The following is a 12840-nucleotide window of genomic DNA, read 5'->3' as shown; positions in this document are numbered from 1 at the left end:
ATTGTTGTTGTTTTGTTGGTTTTATATCAATAGCAATGTTTCAATTGTGTTAATTGTATAACAATGTGTTTTAATTGTGTTTTATAACAGAACATTTAAGAAGTGTGTTTTTCATAGAAACAACTGAAATGTATTGTCAATTGAATGACTATGCTTAGTGCAATTTTTAGAAACTAATATAATTTCTTTACAAGTCTTGTTTGTTATTGCTAAGCTGATGATTTATTGCTTCTTTAAAATGTGGGGGGAAAGCTTGTAGAGTGTGTTTTTCTGCTTAAATAAAGAGAAATCCTTTAAATGGATTATATTTTATGTCTGTTTTTATACTATACACACACACACATACATACATTCATATACCTAAACATTCATGCATATGTCAGATGTCTTAACTACTTTGTTTGTCTTCAACTACGTACAATACAATAGGACAAAAAAGTTCTCAATTGCATTGGATTTTAGGATTTTTTTTATTTTTTTTTGTTATTTTACCAAAAGGAAAGTAAAAATGTAATTTCTTACAAAACAATTATATTCAATCTGTTAAAGAAGACAACGTATGAATTCATGAATTACAACAATCACTGTAATGCTCTCGCACAATGAAAGAAAAAAATAACGATGGGCCAAAAACATTACCAGTGCCTTTGTGGTCTACAAAACAATTCTTTTTTACATTTATGAACTGTGCAATGCAGTGTTTTATTTCAAACAAAAAAGAACATAAAGCAATTTAAATAGACACTTTAAATTGTCACTTGAGATTATATAGTAATATAGTAAATATAGTATATAGAGATTATATTATATACTATTCAGCATTTGAAATTGTCACATAATGTTTCAAAGAAAGCAAAAAAATCAATAAATTCAAGACAAAGAAACCAGTAAAATCAATTCACAAAGAAATCAATCAACTGAAAAATAAAATAAAATGCATTTATAAAGTGGATTACTGAAATCCTCTCAGTTTAAGAGAGCACAATAAGCACAATTATTTAAATCTAGCACTCTTAAACAAAAGAGAAACATGATTAACAAATTGAGGTACAAGTTTGAGTGAATAGAGCACACATCTCTAAACTGTAACACATACCAATAAAGAAATTCTGACAATAGTCAATAGGTACTATGGTGTAAAAGACATGGTTCAATATTTGAAAATGGGTTTGTGTGAGTGGCATGGTGCAAATGTCCTGTGGGACCTGTAGGATTGAAGACTGAGGTAGATTATGGGGTAGGGTCTATGTAAATGTGCAAATGCTGTAGCATAGTGTCTATGGGTGTTCATAGTTATTTGTGGACCAGTTGAGCACCATCAAAATACTGCATTGCTAAAAATAACCCCTTTTTTTCTAGACCTGCAAAGGAGACAATTGTATTTCCTAATTTCATTTTGTCTTCATCCTGTGTGATATATTAATATAACCATCGTAAATGTGGGGCTCCTTTAACACAATTTCAGTGACTTACAACTCCCTCATACGTTTTCATAAATAACCATTCTGTATGAATTTGTGAAGGTGTCACAACCTGACAATACAATAAAATCCCTCATAATTCACAAGCCGCAAGAGATAAAACTCAGACAATTTGCCTGTAAAAGCTGGGGAGAAAAAAGCCCTGCCCATACAATTTTATCTCTGCCATAAAACAATTTAGCTCACGTTTATGCACTGGCTTCAAAAAAATAATGACGTGGATAACAAAGCCATTACACATGATATTACATTTCATCTCAAGAAATAAAATCAATTACTTAACAATATTTTCATTAGCCAGAAAAAGGGTTCATTAAAGAAAGTCAATTAAAGAAAAGCTCAAAAATCTGGGACTTCAAGAGCCACATCAACTTCATCCGGAGTCTCTTCTGGGTTGAATGTGGCTTGCATTGCTTTTGCTGAATTCTTGTGAGCCTCCATAAACTTCTGAAGATACTTGGAGGTGTACAGCCAGTGGTGTTTCAGTATATCTTCAAGTTCAAACATTTTGGACTGCCTTGCATTCATCTTCCGAAAACGTCTGAACAGCTTGTTCCCAGACTCATTGCCTTCACTGGCCCATGCTCCAATAGACCCGTCTCTCTCAACAATCTCAGGAACATGGGCCAGAGTCTTGTGGAGGTAGTTGGTGATTTTTCCATCATAGCGGTACTTAAACGTGGTGGAAAGGAGATCAGCAAATTGCTGAGAGTTGTAGCTGTACTGACAGAGTTGGTCAGGGCAGTCTCGGGAGGGACAGTTCGAACGCCACACAGGCTTCATCTGGAGGTAGAGGTCTATCAATTTCTGTAGTGCCTCACGCCGTTCCTCGGAAGGAACCAGCTCACAGACCACCTCCACAGCTTCACGTGTCATCAGCCGACGAGCATAGTTTCCATTCATCCTCATCACAGGCTTGAGTTTCAGATTGTTTCTTAGATGTTTGTCCAGGGTTGACCGCCAACGACGGCGTTCCTCTCGACTCGGATTGCTCTTCTGGTAGACTTCACCAATCTCATCCTGAAAGATCTTGTAGAATTCAGTAGCATTGCCAATGTCACAGTGCAGAGCATCTAGAGTAGGCTGGGTCTCCATGAAAGGCTTGGCGGAAACACCTTTGACCCGGTCACGCAGTTCATCAGCAGACTCTGAGAAAGGATTTGTCCTCCAGATCTCGTAGCGCTCAAGATTTTCATCGTGGCTACGTGTGATGGAATGTAGCACCATGTTCTGAGATGCTTCAGCTCGGGTTGAGTCGCAGAGTGTGCATACATAAGTGGAGCCTGATGCTTCTAAGCCTTCCATTTCACGAACCATCTTCTCATCATAACCTGTGCCCCGAAAGAAGAACCTAAAGGATCGTAGAAGACCACCAACAGATAAAATAAGCCGACTTTCCATCATGGCTTTCCGCTCCGCTACCACAGGTCCCAAGATGGCCGTCAGGGTCTCGTGGTCAGACTCATCCACAAACATGAGGCACAGAGGTCTGCAGGAGAGCTCAGAGTTTGGCTTTTGTTCCTGAAAAATGGTGATGCCATCGTCCTCACCCTCAACTCGGATGGAGATGGACATGATTGTGAAGGAAAACCTCACTGCCTTCTCAGGAACCGCTGGACCAGATCCATGCTTCTCGCCGACATCTCCCATACCATCACATGATTCTTTCACCACAATGGTAAAACCAGAGGTGCACATGCTGTCGTCCAGCTCCCTCTCTCTCAGTCCTTCCATTATGTCCTCTTCCAAATCTTTTAATGCAGAAACCAGTGCCACATCATAACGGAATCTTCTGGAGATGGTGTCCGCAGGGACATCGTCAACAGAGGTTGTCCAACCAGAGAGGCCGTCAATGATGCCCACATCCCAGGAGCTGGAAACGTTTTTTAAAGCTGGCTGCCACTCAAATTGGTGGAACCCAGGGAGAAGCTCTTTCTCAGCATTACGTAGAGTGTGCAGTGGCTGGAATATCTGGCGGCCACTAGTGGCCTTTACAGTGCGGTACATCTTGTGGTACTGACTGCAGCTAAGGAAGGTGTTTACCCTTATAGCCAAACACACTGCAGGATGCAGCCCAAATCCCCTGCCTGAAAGAGAATAGAGAGGGAAAACAAAACTGTGTGAGATAGAATCAGAAGTTTGAATTCATAGAACTGTTTATCCAGAATAAACTCAAAATAAGTGAGAATGTGAGCCTGAATGTGTGATTGTGTGCCTATGTGTGTTTGTGGACTGATTTCAGAGCACCAGCAAATGAGTGCTAGCATATCTGGAATTCTGATTGTAATTGCAGCATGTAATGTGTCCTAATTGTTCTAGGTTAGCGAGATTATTAATGCTTAAGTTAGAAGAGAGGTGACTCAGCTGGGCTGGAAAGACTGATCTATTGGCTGATGATGAAAACAGGCACCAGCTGGGCCCTGTTCCCCTGGGGGCCGAAGACAGTATCTATGTCATTTGCAGATACATGGGCTACTGATGTTGTTTTCATCCTAACAGGCTCCTTACAAGAATTGTTATTGAGTATTGAGTCTCACATGTGCACGTACACACATTCAGTGGTGATTATTTTATTTAAATGGACAGTGAGGTACATAAGAAAAGAATTCATTCTTTCTTGTGTAGATAACCTTGTGGACATGTTCAATTCATTTTGTGCATCTATTTGCAGGTAGTAAATGTGAACATAATTGTGTAAAATTACATGTTAAAGCCGTTGTTCTATGAAAAATGAGTACAATTATCTGCAGTCAGGCATTGAAAATTAGACTAGTTCATTCTAGAAAACAAATAGTGATGCCATATATTAGATTGTAAAAATGTTACATATTCTTATTCTTGATGGCTCCCAAGCTTATGTGAGTAAGTCAATAATGCATTATGTGTTCATTCTAGTTGTATTTGTCTGACAACGACTGCTTTGACAGTCACATATTGTGGGTGATATGTTTCTTGGCAGTACCTTGCATCATAGCTTCCAGTTCATCTGCTTGTTTGTGTTCATTCCCAGCTCTCAACGCCAGAAGGAAGAGCGTCAAACAGACTGACTTCACATCCCCTCCTTCTTCCTTTTCAGCAAACACCTTCACCTGGTTCTTCAAATCTCTCAGCCTGTGTTTTTGAGCCCGACGGGTCAGTGACAACAGGTGCTGTCGAGGACGCCCACCTTTGTTGACCGGCAAGTAACCATCAATATTCTGCTCTGAAGATGTTTGCTCTTCCTGAGACTCTTTTTCATGGTAGTGGTTGAGGCAGTGTTCCCTAAAGGAGTCCAGTCGGACCCAGTCGTTGCATGCTTCATTGGGGCAAAGCAGAGGGAGGGAGTTTAGGGTGGCAAGGAAGAATTTGGCTGGCCTGGTCAGGTGGGATGGATTTAGATGTTGGTTACAGGTGGGACAGTTTTGGCCCAAAGCACGACTGTACCTTAGGATGCAGACCCGACAAAACAGGTGTCTACATGGTGACTGGACAGGGTCAGAAAGCAAGTGATCACACACTTGGCAAGTAACAGCACGTAAGAAGTCTGCTGGGACTTCAGGGGGGATGAGCTTAGTGCTCAGATGGTCCCTCTGGCATTGTGTGATATTCTTTACCCATTGTCCTCTCTGAACTGATAGTTTTAACCATTCTTTCCCACCTGATCCCGCAGTATTCTCTGTGGTTTGTCTCCACACTCTATTGGCCCCTGAGGATTCTGAGGAGTCCCTTTTGATTCTCTTTGGAATGCTGTGTGAACTTTTAAGTGGCTTGGCCCGCTTCCTTCCTATTCGTTGAAAAGAGCTCTTCTTAGGGAAGCAGAGGTTGCAGTGGGAGGTGTGGGGCTTCCAGTCTGGAATCTGGGTCCTAGTGAAAGAACAGAAACCTCCTCCCCTCATGGCAGCAGTCCAGCATCTGTGACAAAACAAAGATGGATGCACCGTCTCCATGTCAGTTGTCACGTCCACCTTGAAGACCTTCAAGATCACCTCTGGCCAGGTCAGCAACTTACAGCCCATTCTACGCAAGGCACACCGGCTGGACTCTTCCAAGTCTCCCTGGACTTCATGCGACGGACCTTTAGCCTTTCGTATTGAAAGGCCACAAAGCCGACACAGGCATCTGCAAAAGACACAAGTAAATTAATCTTAAACTAAGATAAACAAAGACATGCTTCCAAATGTGCACATGTCAAGTCAACATTCAGAATTCATACAATTGACTCAATATTATTATTAGACTCACTTGAGAAGATTCATATGTGTATCAATTTCCTGCAGCTTAAGGTCCACTCTCCCTCGAGCACTTTCCATGTTTTCCTTACTCTTCCCTCCAAAACAGAGCTTCATAACACTGCCTGGAGAGCCTGCCATCTCCATTGCTACCTCAGGCTGGTTTTCCTTCTCCACTGGTGTTTCATTAGGCAGAGGGGCCTTCTCCATGGACCTGACCCGAAAGAGCTTAAACTTCCATTCTGAAAACTTAGGATGAGACAGTTCGTCAGGCATGGAGGCTCTGGGAGCATCTTCGGAACTCCACCTCCCTTTCTCCATAGCGTCAGCTTAGTCTCAGCTGCTTTCAAGAACGAGAAAAGAAAGTGAGAAGGAATAAGATTAATTCTTTATGAATCAAGAGTTTATGAGACTATGAGATTAGCTTGACTGCCAAGGAATATTCTGAGGTGTAACAGAAAAGGCGGGTTTCAGGCTTTCAAATCCACAAAAGAAGAGCAAAACAACGTTATTTCCAAGGATGTGACTCAATCAGACAGATTTACTTAGGTCTACAGGCTTAGTTTGTTAAAAGCGGCCCTGAAATCCCAGCCCAAACGGGAGAGCTTTTGCTCTGACCCAGAGTACAGCATTATACCGTAAGTGGCATTTAACACCTCTGTAAAATGCATGAGACAAGCGTTCAAAAATCGATCTGCTGCTGAAAACTTCATTTCTCTCCTCCCGAACATTCCCACTATGTCCTTTTTTCTATCCCTCATCTTTCGTTTAATTTTTTGCCCCTCATCTTTCTCAGGTACCAAGAGTTTGCTAAATGGACACCTCTAGGGCTGTCAATCAGTTATAATAGTAATTTACTGTGCTGAACCAGGAGTTTAAGTCCATGGAGGAGTGTGCTGGCATTTAATGGATTACTCGAGAGAAAGAGAGAGAGGCAGGTCTTATGATGCACAGCCATTGACGTCACTGAAGTCAAAGGGAAAGGGATGAAGGGAAATTGTAATGCCAGCCATTCCCTATGAATCAGATTCTATCCTGTGTTTCAACCATGCCACTCCCAGAGTGCCCTGATCGGCATAAACACACAAATAAAAACAAAGACTACCTCAGAAGTCACATCACTTGGACTAGTAGTAGCTGTCAAACCCTTGCAGACTCTCAAAACAACTGTGTCACGATGTGACGCTCTGCTCTCATCCTATCCATAAGAATGTAAAACGGTCCTCTTTCCTGATCAATAAATCAACAAACGCTTACCATAACACTCCCATGGCGAATACATGCTGGCATTTCTCTCTCTCTCTCTCTCTCTCTCTTTCTTTTTCTCCCTCTCAGCTTGTGTTTGCACCCTGGGTCTCTCCAGCTATCAGCTCTGAAGTGAACTATTAAGACACACATACACACAAACAGCTGAGTGCATTCAGTCTGTCAGTCAGCTGGATTGTCCTACCTTGTATTTGAGGTTCAGCTGGCGAATTCTCCCCTGGGGCCTTTCTGCATGGGGGCACAGGGGAGGCCTATTGCGTTTTTGAGTGTGGATGTCTTCCAGGCTCTCTATCTAAGAGTGCATGGCTGGATCTCAGTCGCTTGGTGCTCCTATAAAAGATTGTGTCTCTCTATAGGAAGAGAGTCCTATTTATACCTCTCTGTGGGGTCCTTAACCGCTACATTTTAGCACCTGAGAAACATGGGAGGTCTCGGGAAGGGGGTGGGGGGTGATGCTAACCACATTCACACACAAACACACACACACACACACACATTTACTAAGCTACCTAATGAGGACTTAAACTTCTATTGTTGCTAACACTTCATTTTGATGGTCCCATTTAGACATTCTGATGACTACAAGTAACTTTGCAACTACATGTCAACTACCTGTCCTTAGAGTATTAGTAGACTGTTTGCTTAATATCTGCTAACACTTTACTTTGATAGTCACCCAAACAGATTCCACTGACTATAAGTAACTTTGCAAGTACATGTAGACTAACCCTAACTGAACTGTCAGCTAATACTATACTAATACTCTAATAAGAGTTAGTTGACATGTAGGTGCAAAGTTATTTATAGTCATCGTTACTTATAGGGGACCATCAAAACAAAGTGTAACCCTATTGTTTTTACATGGTGCAAATTATAATTAGCATACAGACTAACTTTAACCATAAAAAACATAATTTTTTTCCCAAATTAAGACACCCTTAAAAGGTATATTTTGTCATATTTACCAAACCATTTCAAAGAAACGTCTTACACACACACACACATGCACCAATTTGAGACATCATAGACCTACCATCTGCACATAGATACTCCAATACACAAAATAAACCACATATTTTTTAGACACACAAACACACGTGCACATTCTGCATCATAAACACATGTCAGTACAAGCCACATGGATAAAACTAACGCATCCCCCTGCTGTTTTCCCCCGGCACTCTCTGAAACTCATCTCCAGCAGGTGGTCCAAGCCATCATGCTGCAGCTCTGATATTTGATCCCCCTCTATATAGAAAAACAGACACCGTTAAAACACATCAGATCAGAGGAATCCATTAAAAGAGAGCTGACAACCGTCTACTCAAGGCTGCCTGACTAAAATGTCTTTTACAGTGTATTAAAAAATTGGAAAAGCAGAGCAAATATAGGCTACATTTCCCAATTTTAGATTCCTGCTGAGACAAGTTTATTTTTCGTTGTCGTTTTGGACAAATTACCTATACTGGAGGAAACTAGGATGTCACTATAATGAGCATTATCTAACTGTTGCAGTCCCACTATGAACGGTGTTGGTGTCATCAGCAAATATGAATTAAAGGGATTTATTTGTTGATAAATAAATCAAGGGGGTTTTTGCTGAAGAGTTATTGTGCTGTAATTGCTGCTGTTCTGTCTGGACTTCTTGGTGCAGGATCTGACAGACTAGCGAATAAACAGTCACCAAGTGCCCGCAAGCATTGTGAGGCCTGTCTCATCTGAGAGCCACAACTTCTGCAAACCAAACAAAGAGTAAATATCATAAATAATGTACAGTGTAGGTCATTCTACAACATGGCTGCTATTTGTGCCCCATATATACATGTATAAAAAATGACTTTGACAATGAAGAGTTGATGCAAGCTTTTACTGTGTTGATACATACAACAACAATCATACTGTAGAATGACCCACATAATACTACACACATAAATATGAAAATTAATGATTAAATTCAAATTATTTAAATCCATTTAAATGGGTGAACAGAGAGAGAAATAAATAAAGCCTCATTATTGTGAGTAATAAAGAGACGGAAAGTGATTTTTATGCAAAAGACAATTTGCTTTCGGCCAAATTATAATAGCCAAGTCTATAAACCGAGCAAAATTAGAAAGGTCATTGAAAATACCAGTTTTTACAAGTGCTCCTTCATCCTTCACAAAGATTCCTTGAGGGCCTGAAAAACAAAGCCGACAAATACTGTAGCATTTGATTGATCATGATAGAGGTTACATGTGTGCATGTTTATTGACTCATTAATGTTTTGTGCATTATTTAAAGGAACAAACCACACAAAAATTACACGTCTGTCATAATTTTCTCACCCTCATGTCATTCCAAACCTGTATGACTTTCTTTCTTCTATTGAATACTAAAGGAGGTATTTTGCTAAATGTCCAAGCTGCTCTTTTATATACAATAAAATTGGACTATTCACACTGTTCACACTGATAAACTTCAAAATGGAGAAAAAAAAGTACATGCAATCATTTGTGATTCAAAAGTCAAATGGTAATGGAACAACGTGAGGGTGAATTGATGACAGAATTTTCATTTCTGGGTGAAACACTTTAATGTTGTAGTTAGGCCTGCCAGAGACTTCAGTCTTTCAAACAGAGAGAAACCGTAGGTCTGTTGCCATGGCGAAGCAAACAGAGCTACAGATGTCCATCTAACAAACAAGCTGTGACCCCTAGAGATCCGCGTCTCTCTCCGCCTGCTAATTGACTTGTTATTGATAAGCCCAATGGCATTTTGATTTATGTGAAAAATGTCTTCAGCCGACAGCCACCTGGCATTAAGCTGGGTGTTATTCTCCAATGTGTGTGTGAGTTTTGGGGGAATAGTAGTTGAGGTGCTGTTATCACCATCTGAGGGGACACCCGGTAGATGAGGTCAAAGATATTGGTGTCAACGCAGAGGGCAAAATCGAACTGCACACCAATCAAAGCACATTATTTGAGTGAGAAGGTGAATCATTGACACACATAGTCTTTTAAAGGTCACTAATACGTGTTTAAAGAGCTTTTCATCCTCTGACAACTCACTTTATTCACAGAGTAAATCCCATAATTCCCTGCAGTGCTAGGAAGTATGAATTCCACTGCTAACAAAGTATAACACTACTATAAAATAGTCCTACTATAAATTTCCAGTAACAAGCTGTTAGTGGTGCTAGAAATTAAACCTGTTCCAGGTGGTACAACAAATCATTCTTCTTCACAGACCATCCTTTTTCCTTTTTCCTTTTTCCTCCCTCTCTTCTTCTTTAAAGTTTATTTTGTAAATGAATATTCCAAGCAGTGGCCCTGATTGCATAGCTATTTGTCAAAGTTAGTTGACAGAATCTCTCCCTCTCTCTCTCTCATCACCTTCCCCTGAGCTCTGCCTAATAATCATTAATGCAATTATCAGGACACACACTATTCATTACTGTCTTTCCATCTCTTTTTTTTCTCTCTCCGTCTGTGTCTGGTCCCCTCTCACCCCTCACAGACGGGGCCTGGAAGAAATCGACGTGTCATTGTTTCTGTTTGACCAGATGTTGCTTTTGCTGCCTTCAGGCTCTGTCAGGATCTTTTCTGCCACTCTACTGAAATTTAATTAACTTCTAATATTGTGCCAGTCTGTGTCTCATACAGACTTTTCTCATTATCCAATAATACAGAATTAGACTCAATCTACAGGCGTTTGTATTCCTCAAACATGCAGTAAGACCTGCATGTGTTCGCATGTGTGCTCAGAAGAAGAGCTCACCAGATGCATGCTATGTACTCAAGTAAACCTTCGGCGATGAAGCCCATCAGCTAGAATCCTGGAAAACTGAGTGAGAGAGAGTGGAGGGAAAGAAGCCGGGTGTCTTCAATCAAAATAACAATGCTCTTTAATTCTGCTTTAATTAGATCTGCTTTTTCCCCAAGCGAGGCGCAGGATCAGACAGCCGCTGGAGACTCGCAGCCCCACAAAAGTCTCTCGACTGGGTTTGTGTTTAATCATTGCTTCTTTACACTCTGTCAGAGAGCTTTCAATTCCAAACTAATGCTGGTTTACACAGCCGGCCTTCTGAATGAGAAAAGCTTAGGAACGTGTACACTGAATCTACTGGATTTTGACTTTAACAGCCCGGGTGTCTTCAATCAAAATAACAATGCTCTTTAATTCTGCTTTAATTAAATCTGCTTTTTCCCCAAGCGAGGCACAGGATCAGACAGCCGCTGGAGACTCGCAGCCCCACAAAAGTCTCTCCTCCAATTAAATCTGCTTTTTCCCCAAGCGAGGCGCAGGATCAGACAGCCGCTGGAGACTCGCAGCCCCACAAAAGTCTCTCCTCTGACTGGGTTTGAGGATCAGACAGCCGCTGGAGACTCGCAGCCCCACAAAAGTCTCTCCTCCGACTGGGTTTGTGTTTAATCATTGCTTCTTTACACTCTGTCAGAGAGCTTTCAATTACTAACTAATGCTGGTTTACACAGCCGGCCTTCTGAATGAGAAAAGCTTAGGAACGTGTACACTGAATCTACTGGATTTTGACTTTAACAGCACACAATGAGATTAGATAGATAGATAGATAGATAGATAGATAGATAGATGGATGGATGGATGGATGGATGGATGGATGGTCAGACAGACAGTCAGGTATAGACAGATATATAGAAAGAAAGATGGATGGACAGACAAAAAGAGATATAGAAATACAGATAAATAGATAAACAAAGTAAAAGATGGATAGATATAGACAGACAGATAGATGGATAGAAATAGACAAACAGACATATTGACATAGACAGACAGATGAGAGACAGATAAATATATTGACAGATGCGTAGGCCCTTGTCATTTCTAGGCTGGACTATTGCAATGCTCTTCAGGCTGGACTTCCAACATGTGCAATCAGACCTCTTCAAATAAATCAAAATACAGCAGCATATCTTGTTTTCAATGAGCCCAAGAGAGCCCATGTCACACCGCTTCTCATCTCTCTACACTGGCTTCCAGTCGCGGCTCGCATTAAGTTCATCAAGTCATTGGTGCTTATACCTACAGAACAGCCATGAGCTCCGCACCCTCCTATCTCCACTCTCTCCTACTCGTCTACATCCCCTCCAGAAGCCTGCGGTCGGTAAATGAGCGGCGGCTTGTGGTCCCATCACAGAGAGGCACAAAATCACTATCTAGGATGTTTTCTTTCACCGCAACCTGTCGGTGGAATGACCTACCTAACTCCATCCGGACAGTCAAATCCCTGTCAATCTTCAAGAAACAACTGAAAACTCATCTCTTCCGTGAGCATCTAACTGCCTCCTCATTAAAAGAAAAAATAATTCTATGCCTTCACTTTTTCTATTCTCGTATCCCTTCCTGTCCTAGCTTTTACTATTTTAAATGATGACTGAAACCTTGAATAAGGCACTGGTAAATCGCTTGTTGTATTCATCAATTGTGGATAGATAGATAGATAGATGGATAAAATCGTCTGCCAAATGAATAAATGTAAATGTAGATATAGATAGATATAGAAAGGCACACAGACAGACAAATAGATATAGATAGACAGACTTATATAAATAAATAGACAGATGGATAGATAGATAAAGAGAGTTGGATAAATAGATTGATAGATACAGACAGTCAGATAGACAGACAGACTTTATTAATTTATTAAACAGACTGCAAGCTGTCTTTGTCTTTGCGGTTGTCTGTGACAGATGCGTAGGCCCTTGTCATTTCTAGGCTGGACTATTGCAATGCTCTTCAGGCTGGACTTCCAACATGTGCAATCAGACCTCTTCAAATAAATCAAAATACTTTCTGCAAAATACAGCACTTTCTGCCGTGAAGTCTGCTTATTATTTTCCTGTCCTTTAACTAAAAAGGCCATTATG

General features: G+C 40.8%; 1 protein-coding gene across 1 annotated transcript; it reads right to left on the bottom strand.

Moving 5' to 3' along the window:
- Positions 1-1820: 1820 nt before the first annotated feature.
- Positions 1821-6010, bottom strand: LOC107750737 (V(D)J recombination-activating protein 1). Its single transcript, XM_016566252.1, has 3 exons — positions 5703-6010; positions 4444-5579; positions 1821-3568 (listed from the first exon to the last, which is right to left on the bottom strand). Exons 1-3 carry the CDS (start codon positions 6008-6010, stop codon positions 1821-1823), a joined length of 3192 nt encoding a protein of 1063 aa, XP_016421738.1.
- Between the last annotated feature and the right edge of the window lie 6830 nt (positions 6011-12840).

This window comes from Sinocyclocheilus rhinocerous, unplaced genomic scaffold (assembly GCF_001515625.1).
Source record: "Sinocyclocheilus rhinocerous isolate Xijiao unplaced genomic scaffold, SAMN03320098_v1.1 scaffold1143, whole genome shotgun sequence".
In the NCBI taxonomy this organism is placed as follows: domain Eukaryota; kingdom Metazoa; phylum Chordata; class Actinopteri; order Cypriniformes; family Cyprinidae; genus Sinocyclocheilus; species Sinocyclocheilus rhinocerous.
Note: the sequence above shows the minus strand (reverse complement) of the source record. Positions and strands in the feature narration are given on the sequence as shown.

Bases quoted from the DNA above. Each gene is read 5' to 3' on its own strand.
- LOC107750737 (XM_016566252.1), bottom strand. From the start codon at position 6,010: ATGGAGAAAGGGAGGTGGAGTTCCGAAGATGCTCCCAGAGCCTCCATG. The intron at 5,580-5,702 runs GTGAGTCTAATA...TGTCTTTTGCAG, and splicing joins ACACATATGAATCTTCTCAA to ATGCCTGTGTCGGCTTTGTG. The intron at 3,569-4,443 runs GTACTGCCAAGA...ATTCTCTTTCAG, and splicing joins ACTGGAAGCTATGATGCAAG to GCAGGGGATTTGGGCTGCAT.